Genomic DNA, 13050 nt, shown 5'->3' on the forward strand with positions numbered 1-13050 from the left:
CCAGAATCGCCTCCAACAATTACATCAGTATATCTTTGACACCATTCTTTCCATGTTTGGTAAAGATATTGAAAAAAACATAGCAGTGTTCATCACACACTCAGATGGCCTGCCTGCTGTCAACGTCATCACTTCCCTCAAAGAAGCAGGAGTGCCTTGTGCCAAAGATCCCGCCGGCGAACCCCTTCATTTCATGTTCAACAACCGACAAACTGAGACCTATGAGGAGGCTCATGAAGGCGCCTATCATGCAACATGGAACCTAGGAAGGTTTTTAGGGTTTCTGGAAGATACTGACCGAAAAAGCCGGCCGGACTGCACAGAACTGTCAGAAGTGAGTGAAACAGAATGTAGAAGGCTGGAAGCCTGTGTCAGCAACCTGAAAGATGCCATAATCACAGAGAGAATGCGTCAGGAAATGCATCTGCAGACACACAAAGCCTTGGAAACTTTTAAACAGAAATTGGACAACAATGAAAAGTTCCTGTATGAAGTTGAAGAACCACACAAAGTCGAGGTCCCAATAAAATCTTTCTTGCAGAGGATCAGCGGGGCGATGTGCTGCACCATATGCCAGGAGAACTGCCATTATCCAGACTGTGGGTGGGTCAAAGATCTCTCAGCTTGCACAGTCATGAAAAATAACAGGTGTACTGTATGTACTGGGAAGTGCCCAGCCTCTGCTCATGTCAAACAGAGGAAGATCTTTATACAGGAAATCAGAAGGGTAGTGAAGGAGAGTGCAGATTTGAAGCAACAGTATGGAGAGGAAGTGGATGTTAAGAAAGCAGTTGAGAAAGAGCTGAATAAATCAAAAGCTAACATGTCTGATTTAATGGGTAAAGCCTACCGTTGCTTAGCTAAACTGACCAACACTGATCCAAAGAAGGATTCTAGGTCCATTCTTCCTCATCTAAAGTTCTTCATTGAGAAGGTGAAGGAAATGGGAGATGATGACAATGCTCAGAAATTTGAGGAACTGCAGAAACAAATGATGCCTTTAAACAGAAAAAGCAGTAGGTTCTACATTCGGCTTACAGGCCAAGATGGGTATGCTTCCTGAGTTTTGTGTTTGCTGGGATTATAGCCAGGAAATGAGTGGGGAGTGAGGAGAGTGTGCTAGCCCAAAAAGAGCAAAGAGCTGTTACTCAAAATGACATATGGAAAAAAGCTTTAAATATGCAAATTAGCAGCACTGTTTTTATGTAGAAAGGAAGTAAGTTGTGGTGCTATTACTTTATCAAGTATTTTTGACAAGAGAGGGAGGTTTGATATAGGCCTTGTGTTAGCCAGATAATCAGGATCAAGGTAAGGTTTTTGGAGAGATGGTTTGATAACTGCTATTTTGAATGATTGCGGAACGTATCCTAAAATTAGTGAATTGTTCCATTTCTTAAGTAGTGTCTCATTCAATAAGGGTAGTGTATGTTTAAGTAGTTTTGTAGAAATAGGGTCTAGTATGTACTTGATGATTTAGATGAGGAGATAAGGTCATTGGGTTCAGGGCAGGATAGTTACAAAGGTATTCATAGTGCATCCTGGAAGGGAGGGGGAGGAACTTTTTCTTATTGTTAAAATTCTGTTATTGAAAAATAACTGTTACTGGTTATAGGAACAGAATGTTCGATTGTATTGTAGTTTTTGTCAAGAAAACACGAAACCTTGGGTAAGTCGATATGAGGTGGGGATGTGCTTATGTCACCTTCAGTGCTAGAAGTAAGAGCTGTGTGTGGCACGTGTAGTTTGGACATTAATTCTGTTGTAGTCCTGTCAGATAAACAACGGCTGTAAGGTGGGTTAATCCTGATGTTGTGCAGAGTTCTAATTGCATGTTGAATGTAATTAGGTGATGATCTGAAAGGGCAGTATTTTGAGGTTGAAATATAGGGTGGCCAATTTCTAAACCATATGTTAATACAAGGTCAATGATGTGGTTGTGGTTTATAGTGTGCTTAGATGTTCTGGGTAAAAATACCGTTGGTATGTGATGAAGTATGGGCAATAATTCTACTGGGGCGTCAGAGGTTAGTATAGGGTAGTATCTCTGCCTCCGTCAGCAAATCCACAAATTGTTAACAATATTTACAAATTATTGATGAATTTAAACACCACTTTACTTGTATTCATGCTGCAACCTTAGTTACATGGTATTTTGTTTGGGGGGGGGGGTAAACAATAAAGATTTGCAAAGCAGATATGTATTGGAACTTCAAGTGCATGTATTTGTTCATATGAATGTGTCAGTTTGTGTGTCTGTGTAGAAGAATAATTTGGCATCTGTACAGTACAGTGTGAACAGTAACTCCCCACTGCCATCAGCGCCTCCAAGCTGCCGCTGTTCATTCAGCTACATGCAGAAGCCAACTGGCCTGCTCCTGCCACAGGTACACCTGAGGGATGAGGAAGCACTCTAGGCATGGAGAAGTTACTGTACACAGCAAACAGTGTGTGGTACGGGGTCTTTCAATTGTATAGGTTGCACACTGAAGGCTAATAAATGGTTCTTTAAATGTATATGCAATGGTTACCAGCAGGCACAATGCTGTGCAGAGAGTAAACCTCACTCCACAACACCTTAAGAGACGTGCTAGCGACAGACACTAGCGCCCATGGGTTTTAGCCTCCTTGCTAGCATGCCTTCCTCCCATGTCTGAGGTTGCGAATTCGGATCCACTGGGTGACTGTGCCTATCTTCACAATGCAGATTACATTGGTGCCAGCACATGGCAACCATTACATGTAGGTAGAAAAAAATAAAAGTGCAACAAAAAATGCATGCAACATAATGTATTCAGATTAAAGCCACACATAGCCTCACATTATAAAACTGTAATGTATATTGGCTGGTGACACTTTGTGGCCCGTATATAAATGATTTTGAAAAATTACTGTGACAGTGGTTTGGAGAGAAAGAAATGCCCATAGACAGCAATGATACCATCTTTGGAGGAGGACGTAACCTGATGAGGAGATTGTTTTTATTTCACCAAATTGATCTCAGCCTACAAAATTACACTAAGAATGAAAAATCAGCAGCAGCAATACGGAGTTCTGTTCCAAAACTAGTAAGCTAACTACCTAAAAGGCATGCAAAAACCTTGCAAACTCCACCAACAGCCCAGCTGACACTGATATAAGCTTGCCAACACACTAACTGGTGTATTTTGGCAGTCTAGATGGCAATGTCATGCGTGTGAAAGCTTTTCTTCCATTACTTGAGGGTGTACCAGCCCGTAACAGAACTAAATAGGGCATATCCTGGATGGCTATTTGGGAAGATACAGGTGTTTATCTGTCCTTCACATGACCATATGCTATCAAAATGAATTTGATGATGGTACCTAAAAAACCTATAAAAACCATATCTCAATAAGTGTCAAATTGTTGCATAGTGTCATCCACTGTATAATTGAGTTGAAAAACGCTAGAGTGGGCAAAGTGCTGAGGCGTAAACTCCTGTGAATGGTGAGCTTTCAGCATTGGCTTTACAAGGTTCAGGTCTGATTTAAACCAGTAGATGGCGTTGTTATCCACTTTAAATGCATACGAGGCCGATTTTTATACATTTGGGTAATTATGTCAATATTAAGGCCAGCATTGATGTGTTTTTATCACAGTAGTCACATAAGTTAGTTTATCTTAAACACACTTGAAATTCTTTAAAGCTACGGCTTGGAAGGGCTATCATAGTCTTCATTATGCTGCCTGCCTGCTCATGGGTATGAATTTAATTTATTAAAACTTGTTTTGGCGTGGGGTATAGAAAAAACAGAACTGGGCCCTACGTTATGAAAAGTGTGGGAATTATGTCGAACTCATCTCTGAACATGCCGCTGTCCAGTTTCAGTGGTCTAGAAACAAAGCTGAAATATTAGGTGTTAAGTTCAGTTAAGTTCTTTATTTGCCACACTCACACTTTCAGTATACAGTGAGCTGCAAGCTCTGCATTTGACACTAGGAGCAGTCAGCACACTCACAGTGTTAGTACAATGGCACAATACATCTCTACATATCTGCATGTCATTTCACTGTCCTCCTCAGACAGGGGGCCTTTTGCAGACAAGTATATTAGACATTTTCCGGTCAGGTTCTTACCAAATTAGATGGTGCACGCGGAAGTGAAGTCACTGACGGAAGAGGAAGTTGGAATGTTGGAATTTGTGAGCGCAATTGTAGACGGCGCAGTGAGTGGAGAGACTGTGGCGCTCAGCACATTACATCAAAAAGGTAGGAAGCCTGATGTTTTTCTTTGTTTAAGCCATAGTAAAGTTAGTATTTGTGTTGGTCTGTTAGATGACCTCTTGGTTGCCTTTTGCTGGTTGAGTAAGGACCATTGAAAGGGTGTAATTTGAATAAGATCCTTTGTAGCTAACCTTAGTTAGCTGTAGCCACCGGTAGCGTTTAACGTTAGCTCACTTTGGTTATGTTACCTCCAACTCCATTGCTTCAGCTGTTCATTTTGTTAGCTAGCCGGATAGCTAACTAAGCGGTGTTAAACTCGTACTAGTTAATAATTTTTTTTCAGCTAGTACTTAATACAGCTCAAATCACGTCTGTAAGTGTAAGTAAGCAAGGGTAATACTGGCTGGTGTAAAATGCCATATAGAACAGTTCAGTGTGTCCTGGCGATTTGGCGCGCAGTTCCAACATGGTTATTAATGGTAGTAACTTTATTGAGCTCCATTCACCAACCCAAGCTAACTACCCCTACTGCGAACATTTTCGCTTTGCTGCATCTTCAGTTTAGAACATTTACATTTTTATGTTCACCGGGTACAGGTTGAGCATAACTTTGCCTCTGTATTTGGCCCACACTCGTTTAACTGCTGCCAACTCCAGTAATAGTTAGCTGACTCTGTCAGCTAGCTCGAAAGCTATCGTGTAAGTTAATGTTGATGTGAGGAAGCTTTGTTGATATATCGGCAAAAGCAATTGAAGCTGTGCTGATTGAACAAATGCTTGACATTTGCACCAGTTAAGTTAGCTGTAAAGATAATGAATGTCCGCTAACTACCCACGTTAGGATGCATTCAAAATGAAACCTATCTGAAGTATAGTAAGCCAAGACTGTTTTAGTTTCATTATGTCGTGTTGCTCTATCGGCATGATAATCTCTGACATTGAACGTATGATGGATGCAGTGTAGGATAGCTTCCAGGCTCCAATGGGGTGGCAATCTGACCGATGTGTTTATCTTACAGAGGCTCTCATCGTACGTTACCTGAACCAAGATGTCATCAACATCCCAAAAACATAAAGATTTTGTGGCCGAGCCCATGGGCGAGAAGTTAGTTATGGCTCTTGCTGGCATCGGAGAGGTTCTCGGGAAGCGTCTGGAGGAGAAAGGTTTTGATAAGGTCAGTATCAGGTCTTTACCTAAAGCTGATCGCAGTGTATTTTTTAGCAGTTACAGGGTTCCAAATTAAGGGAAAAGTCATGAAATTCAAAAACCTATTATCTAGGCCTGGAAAAGCCTGCTGTATTTTCTACCTGTACCAGACTCACAGTACCCAGCCGTAGCCTATGCGTTTGCTTATAATACGGATGTGGCAAAACATTTGTATTAATTTGAATAGGCAACCCCAACGTTCAAAGGTCTAATATTTATTTAAATTTTTCTTAGATTAGATTCAACTTTATTGTCATTGCAGAGTACAAGTACTGAGGGAACGAAATGCAGTTAGCATCTAATCGGAAGTGCAAAAGCAGAAGAGTGAAGAGTATGTGCATATGTATAGTGGTAATATAAAAATAGTTAAGTAGGATATATACAGTATGATATAAGATATAAGTGGTATTAACAGTAAGAACATTAGCAGCAATAGTGGTGATTAGTGCAGATGTGATATAGGTATAGGTGAAGTGAAGGTGGCAGTAGAAGTTATAATTGAGGTAAGAGGCATGATATGATTGAATTCAAGTACTAAGCCTATTGATCTGTCCCAGGAAGTTGCATGATTTTTACTTCCTACTATACCATGCTGTTGTGTTTGTAAGCGATTGGATGGGCAATGAGAGCATTTGAAATTAAAGAAAGAAAGGGTAAATAACAAAACACAGACGTTTTTTTATGTATATTCTCTGCCCAAAAATGCCAAAACAAATTCCTGGTAGGCGTAAACTTATTTGGCAATAAAAACTATTCTGATTCTGATCTTTCTCTCCTCCTTTAGGCATACGTAGTACTGGGCCAGTTCTTAGTCTTGAAGAAGGATGAAGAGCTCTTTCGTGATTGGTTGAAAGATACATGCGGGGCCAATGTCAAACAGCAAGGTGACTGTTACGGCTGCCTTCGAGAATGGTGTGACTCCTTCCTGTAGACGATTTGGTCCATTTTTTTTATAGATAAATATATACATGAATATAATTCACACTTGTTTTACCTCTGAAGTCCACAGGCCTACTGTGCTGACTGGTTGTGAATGATCCTGGTTTATTAGTGATAGCATTGAACCATAGCCCCATAGAGCAACGGGTAAACTCGGCTAGTTTACCACAACTTGTCATCCGCAATGTCAGTCTACCTTTATGTCTAATTTAGCTCCAGACTGTATGCCGAGTATCTGCGTATAACTGATGCTCCGTTAAGGAGAGGGCTTTGCTTTGATTCATTTTTTTGTCTTAATTTTTTTGAGTTTTGATATTCAGTTACCATGACAGTTGACACAGGTTAGGCACGTTCACCTGGACATCGTCTGTGCTTCTCTACTGATTGTCTTTCACTGCTCGGTTAAATGCCTTTTTAGACTGTTATTTACCTTGAGAGAAGATCAATGTTGATGGTTGAAATGTCACCAGACACTTGTGTTTCAGTGGCTGTTTTTAGCTGTAGCGGCCTGCTTTCTTTGCAAGCCTTTCTTTTAGTAAATGGTTTTAATCTCTGCAGCCCAGTAAGGGCCCCAGTCTGTAAATTTAATGAAAGTTGTGCTTTAATAAACAGCATGAAAGAAGAATGTGGTGATGGTGACTCTTGCTCCCCCTGACAGTGACATGCCTTATTGTTGTTTTACAAAACCCTACTTTTGTTGGCTTAACATGAGAGCTAGCTAATTTTGACCAGATCTATTTCGATCAGGTTCTCAAGCTATTTTGAAGGATATGTTTTTACTTAATCTGTGAATTTAGTCTCATTGGGTGTAGGACAGCATTGCCTCCCTTCGCCTGTTCCAAACATCACAGGTTGGCCCTTCACTGGCTGGTCTGTTTTCTGATTGGCTAACTGAGTACTACAGCAAAACGGGGCAGTGCAGCTTTACTGCAGTAAAAGTCATGTTACTGCTAGATATGTTGAAGCACACAGGAGCAAAAACTACTACTCCCTGTCAACTTTGGCCAAGCTGTGTATGCAAACATGATGCACAAAAGGTTTTGTTTTTTGTTTTTTTCTTCTCCCACTCACTATATTTAGCATCTATGAATTGGGCGTGGAATATTTGGCTGTGCGTTTTGTGCTGTTTTTTTTATTTTTTTTTAATGAAGACATGAGGTGTTTAAAAAAAATAAAGTGTAAAGATCATCACTGCCTGTTGTCTTCCATTATTAACTTTTCATTTACCTCAGAGGCATCAGAAAACAAACTACTGTTGCCTTTTTGTAGTGATCTGCATTTAAAGGCAGTTTGTTTGTGTCAATGTTTTTTTTTTTTCCTCCAGCAAATGTACTCGATGGAAAAAGATTAGAAGTAGGTGGTGACCTCCCATCATAAAGATAAACTGAACCCACATTTTAAATATTCCAAGTAATGTCACTACCCCCACTGACATACTCCAGTGTGTACATTTCCTCTTTCTAATGGGTTTCTCCAAGTGAAAGTGGGTCTGCTTAGCCATGTTAGTATCCACCATGCTGAATTAAAAAAAAAAGAATACACACACGCTTTGTGTATGTGGTGAGGTGTTTTATTTGAGCATTGGCAATTTCCACATTTTGTTAGAGACAAAATCTGAATTTGGGTCCATAAAAAGATGACGGTGAACTATTTGAAATTCGTTTAAATCGAGGTGTCCCTGAAATGGAAATAATATAATTGAACTGTTGCGGTATTCAGAAATATAAATATATTGTTTTAAATGACGGGGGAAAACACAAATGTGTGGCTTAAACTCTGAGTGCCTTAACACAGAAGGAGGGAAACTCGAAGAGGGTTGATGGAGTTGCCCAAAGAGTTGGATTCTGAATATACAACACCATAAAGCCGCATTCAGCATGCGGACTGTTTACTCCCCCACCCCACAGCAAAAACAGGAATTATTATCCACAAACAAGTCCAATACAAGTTCACCCGTCACATTTAGATGGTGAAGCGCTGTACCTCATAAACTGAGTGTGCAAACGGTATGTGAATATCCATCCCCTTGTTCGCTGTTGTGTGATTATCAAGCCCCTGGACTAACACGGGATTGTGTGTACAACAGAACCGGGTCAGATCTGGCTCCGTCTCGGCTACCATCCGGTGACAGATTCAGCGTAGTCAGTGGAAGGTTTAAAGCGGGATTGCATGCAATCACACATCCCAGACAAACAGTAAACTGTGGAGCGGGCTTCCAGAATCTGTTTTACACAGCTTACTGTGCCTCGCCGTCCTCCAAGGCTTTACCTCGACACCTGAACAACAGCTAGTACGACTCTAGTTACACACTCTTCAACACACCAAAACTAAAAAGGCAAAATATATGCAACAAATAGCTGAGAGCAGGTTAATGCATCGAAAAAGAAAAATGACATAAGGCCAATGACTGCCACAGTATTAGTATTAAAAGTTTCACATAATAACAGTTCAAATGGCTACCCCACCACCTAGTTCCATTTGATTATCCAAAAACATGAAGTGTGCTTGCTATTGTTTCTGAGTGTGTATGTGTATGAGTGTGTTCAGCATGTACTGTTGTTTATCTCTTGATTGATCATCACATAATCTTATAATTTAGTTTTTATATATTTTTTGTTTGTAACATATACTTTTAATGTATAAGCTTGCACCTCAGATAATCAGCTTGTGGTAATAACTGTCTCACCACGTGTCATTAGTTCAGTGAATTGTGTAACTGAATGAGTGTGTGTGTGTGTGTGTGTGTGTGAAATGCATGTATAGAAATCTGCAATCTAGAGTAGGCATAATATCCCCCTTCTCTTCTCTCCTGTCCTGCGTCTGCATCTGCCCTGGCGCCAATCACAGGAGGGCGCAGAAGAACTTCTTTTCCCTGAAGGGGTTCTCCGAGGTGGGCACCGGGGTGATCAGAGGATCCTCGAACACGTGCGCGTCACAGTATGCCATCAGGTCCGCTGCTGCCTTGGAAACCTGCAGGGCGCAATGTAATGTCTACATTGATTACACTGGCAAACCCAGACAGCAGCTTCTATTGTACAGAGTTAGGTGCTAGTGTGGGATAGTTTCCCCATGCCCAAAGCCCCATACCACATCCTGCAACCCAACAGGATGTGGTGCAGTATTGAAGGTGTGGACATTTAGCAAAATGATCACGGACAAACATTCTTAACAGGAAAGACTGAAATAAAATGTAACCCTTGCAGTGACTGTTTATCAGCCTGGTAAAGTTCTTTGAAGAGTTAGGATTAGGGTTTTGGTTATTAGCCCAGTTGAAATTGAGCTGAAAGGCATGATGCTATAATGAGCTCTGTGCTTTGGCAATAAAACATGAACAGTAGTCCACTGCATACACCAATTCTTTAAAACTTTTTTTCCAAACATAGCAGGACAAAGTATTTGTAAGAAGCACAGGGCCAATAGGCTGGCATATACGCACCACTGAGGCTCAGTGTCGAGCTCAAGGACAAATCGAGCCCTACTAGCCCCTCTGCTAATAAAACAGGATGCTAACCACAATGCACTGGCAATATGTGTGACGTAAAATTATGACAGTACACGCCTAATGTGGCCCTAAGTAGTTCATGCTTTAATGATAGCACACAGGTATAAGACTTATCTTACTGCTACATAATGTCAGGATTCTCAGAGCGTCACAACATACTGCCACTACCACATGTCAACTGTTTGACAATCATTTTCTTTAAGTTCTACAGATTTTTTCACTGTTGAAATTGCTTACAGCCATATACACAAAATGGTACAGATGTACCCCCAACCCCCGGCTTCCTACAGAGGATTAAACAGGTGGCCATCCAAAGGGGATGACATAGATTCAACTAGTATTTAATTATTAGCAAGGTGTAAGAGAGAGATATAGCCCCACTGCAAAAATTAATAAAAAGTAATAAAGTGGGGGATATATTACTTAAAATAAGCCAAATTATCTGGCAACAGAACCATACAATTTGACTGACCAAGATGATTTAAAACAAGTAAAAATATCTAGCCTCAAATAACTGAAATATATTTTAAAACTAGTGTGGCCAGACGAAAAACAAGTACATTTGTCTTGATTCTAAGTTTGACAAAGCAGTTGAGTACTTTGAAGTGGTAATCAAACAGCCTTATAATAATTGCAATTCTAGTTTCAAGCATTAACTTGCTCAGAATCAGTAATAAAATCTCAGCAACAAGTTATAATACCTTATTGAGATATGTCACAATATCTTGTCCCAAAAACCAAGCATTTATTTCCTTGATTTAAGATATTTCAACTTACTAAGATTTCAATTCTTACAGTGCCCTCTATGCCTGTAAGCCTCCACCAGTTTAAGGATTCTTAGATCATCACACAACACAGCCAGTGGTATGGTAACCATAGAGTGACCTAAGAGGTGAGACAGGTGTCTGTCTCTCACCTTGATGCGGCAGAAACTGGCTTCAATTTTCAGCTGTTCTACCAGCTTCCGGGCCTGTCCGACACTCATGGTGCTGTTCACTGGGGTGTCTCCTTTCATCCTGTCAAGAAACACACAAACAAAAATGATATCTCTGTGTTTTAATACATTTTACAAATCGTACATTAGTGATTTTGGTTATTGATGGTTGATGTGTGCCAACCATGCAAATATATACAGGTGATTTAATGAAGTCTAGATAAGCTAGTTTAGATATAATCGCATTTTATTATTTATATTTTTTTTATAATAGCATATTTATTTTCAATGAAAAAAAAAGTTTCTCACAAATATGTGAAGTAATATATGAAATACTACAAACACAAGAAAACTCTGGTTTGTCTTGTCAACACCTCCCATTTTCCATCTCTCTCACATACACACACACACACACTCACACAAACACACGCACACAGGCAAACACGCATATACACACACACACACACAGACTGTTTCTTCCTTTCTCTCCAGGGACTCTTCTCCATCGGTGTCATTACTGCTTCCTGTTGAGCGCCTCTATGCCCTAGAAAACCTGAACCTGATCTTAAGGATGGGAGGTCACAGCTCTATATAACAGCTGCAAGCATCAAGACACCACGTCACACAAAAAAAACCTACAATAACCTGTTTTGTTTGTTATATGCATGTGTGAAGATTACAGCATGGTTATATGGAAATACGAAAGCTATGGCATGGATACCAAAATACATCCAGCTCAGAAACCGTACTACACATAGGCTAGCTAATTTTTCAGAACAATATCTCGTTCCTCAAAACTGAGGTTGCAACTTACGCTGATAAGGTCATGGAAACCAAGTGCCTTTAACCATTAGGTATGCATAAATCAATGTACTCTTTGAATGCATCAGAGGAACAAAATCCATGAAACACAACAGCTATTCTCTCGTGATACAGACACAGTGTACGGGCGGATGTGCTGTGAGCATTTTCAGTCTACACAGTGATAAAGCGTGACGGCACATCACTCCAGAGATCCGCAAACCCAGGGAAGGAAAACTGGGCCAAATTCACATGCATTTACAACCTTCATGGCATCCTGCCTAAGACCATTTCGCTTGTGTGTATGACTGTGTGTTTGTGTGTCTGTGCGTGCGCTTGTGTGTGGATGTGTGTGGAAGCTAAAGCTTCCCCCCCCCCAATTACAAAATACATAAATAAGCAACGAACAAAATGTATTAAGAAAAAATAGTGAGATAGAATGACCAGAGGAACAGAGAGAGAATGGGAGCCAGAGACAGACGGACCATGGGAGGTGTGATTCCCTCCGGTCTGCAATCCCAGGCCTCCCTTCTGCCTCATTCTCCTCATTTTGTCTTTCTCTCCCATTTTTCCCCTTGCCTTCCTCCCCCTCTTTCTTACCCTTGTTGTATTCCTCTTCTGGTATTATCTCTCCCTCCTCTTCTCTCAGCGCCTTTCTCTCCTTCTGACTGTCTGTGTTTGTGATTTCAAACCAGCCGGACCCCACCCTCATAGACGATGTGGATGCTCCCTCGTTCTGTTCAGTCCAGTGCACTGCAATTCTGCTACAGTGAGCACCAGTCTCTGGGCATACATGCAACTCCCCTCTGCATCTAGTGGAACGCGCCAGAAGGAGGGAGGTGGTGCCTTTGGAATTGATTTCTTTGAGTGGGCTGGACCATACCACATTCAGGGGCAAAAGGGGGATTTGGGGATGGTTTGGACCCTATGAGAAGAAATCAATAAGATGTGGGTTAGCAAATGATACTGAAGTGAAAATGGCCAATGCTCTGTGTGTGTATTGATGCACTTAAAATCCCTAGCTGTGAGTGCTACATACTGGCTGTGGTTTCAACCTTGCATTAGTCATTCCCATCAATTCCCCCTCCCCCTACCGTATCCTGTTACCATGGGAACTGCTGCAGTCTCAGCCTCTTTGTCTTTCAAGCACCATGGCATCATTTTGCTGTAATGGTCTCTCCCACCTTGGCAGAGATCTTATAAGCCCCCTCTTCAGCCGCGACATCATTCGTCTCAGATGGTAACCCCACTCTCCCCTCACCCTGCCACATCTCACTTCAAGTCCTCCCAACTCCCTCAGTCTCCGTCATCACCACACACACACACACACACTCTCAGGTTCCAGAGACGCTGATTTGTACAGATAAAACTAGACTGATAGGAAATGAAAGACCAGGACAGAGGCAAGGTCAGGGTATTTCAGAGAGAGTAGAAAAAGGATGAAGTAAGACAGGAAAAGGATGACATAAGAAACTGTCTGACATT

General features: G+C 41.0%; 2 protein-coding genes across 2 annotated transcripts; one reads left to right on the forward strand and one right to left on the reverse strand.

The window, feature by feature from the left end:
* Window positions 1-4161: 4161 nt before the first annotated feature.
* Window positions 4162-7516, forward strand: banf1 (barrier to autointegration nuclear assembly factor 1). Its single transcript, XM_080859675.1, has 3 exons — window positions 4162-4227; window positions 5202-5357; window positions 6174-7516. The coding sequence occupies exons 2-3, from the start codon at window positions 5232-5234 to the stop codon at window positions 6318-6320; spliced, it is 273 nt and encodes a 90-aa protein (XP_080715801.1). The 5' UTR covers window positions 4162-4227; window positions 5202-5231; the 3' UTR covers window positions 6321-7516.
* A 1653-nt stretch (window positions 7517-9169) lies between these two features.
* On the reverse strand, window positions 9170-12196 carry gng3 (guanine nucleotide binding protein (G protein), gamma 3; the record flags this gene model as incomplete). The annotated part of the gene is made up of 3 exons (XM_080852653.1): window positions 12166-12196; window positions 10747-10846; window positions 9170-9298 (listed from the first exon to the last, which is right to left on the reverse strand). The coding sequence occupies exons 2-3, from the start codon at window positions 10843-10845 to the stop codon at window positions 9170-9172; spliced, it is 228 nt and encodes a 75-aa protein (XP_080708779.1). The 5' UTR covers window position 10846; window positions 12166-12196.
* Between the last annotated feature and the right edge of the window lie 854 nt (window positions 12197-13050).

Source organism: Sprattus sprattus, assembly GCF_963457725.1.
Source record: "Sprattus sprattus genome assembly, chromosome: 1".
NCBI lineage: Eukaryota > Metazoa > Chordata > Actinopteri > Clupeiformes > Clupeidae > Sprattus > Sprattus sprattus.

Bases quoted from the DNA above. Each gene is read 5' to 3' on its own strand.
- banf1 (XM_080859675.1), top strand. From the start codon at position 5,232: ATGTCATCAACATCCCAAAAACATAAAGATTTTGTGGCCGAGCCCATG. The intron at 5,358-6,173 runs GTCAGTATCAGG...CTCCTCCTTTAG, and splicing joins AGGAGAAAGGTTTTGATAAG to GCATACGTAGTACTGGGCCA.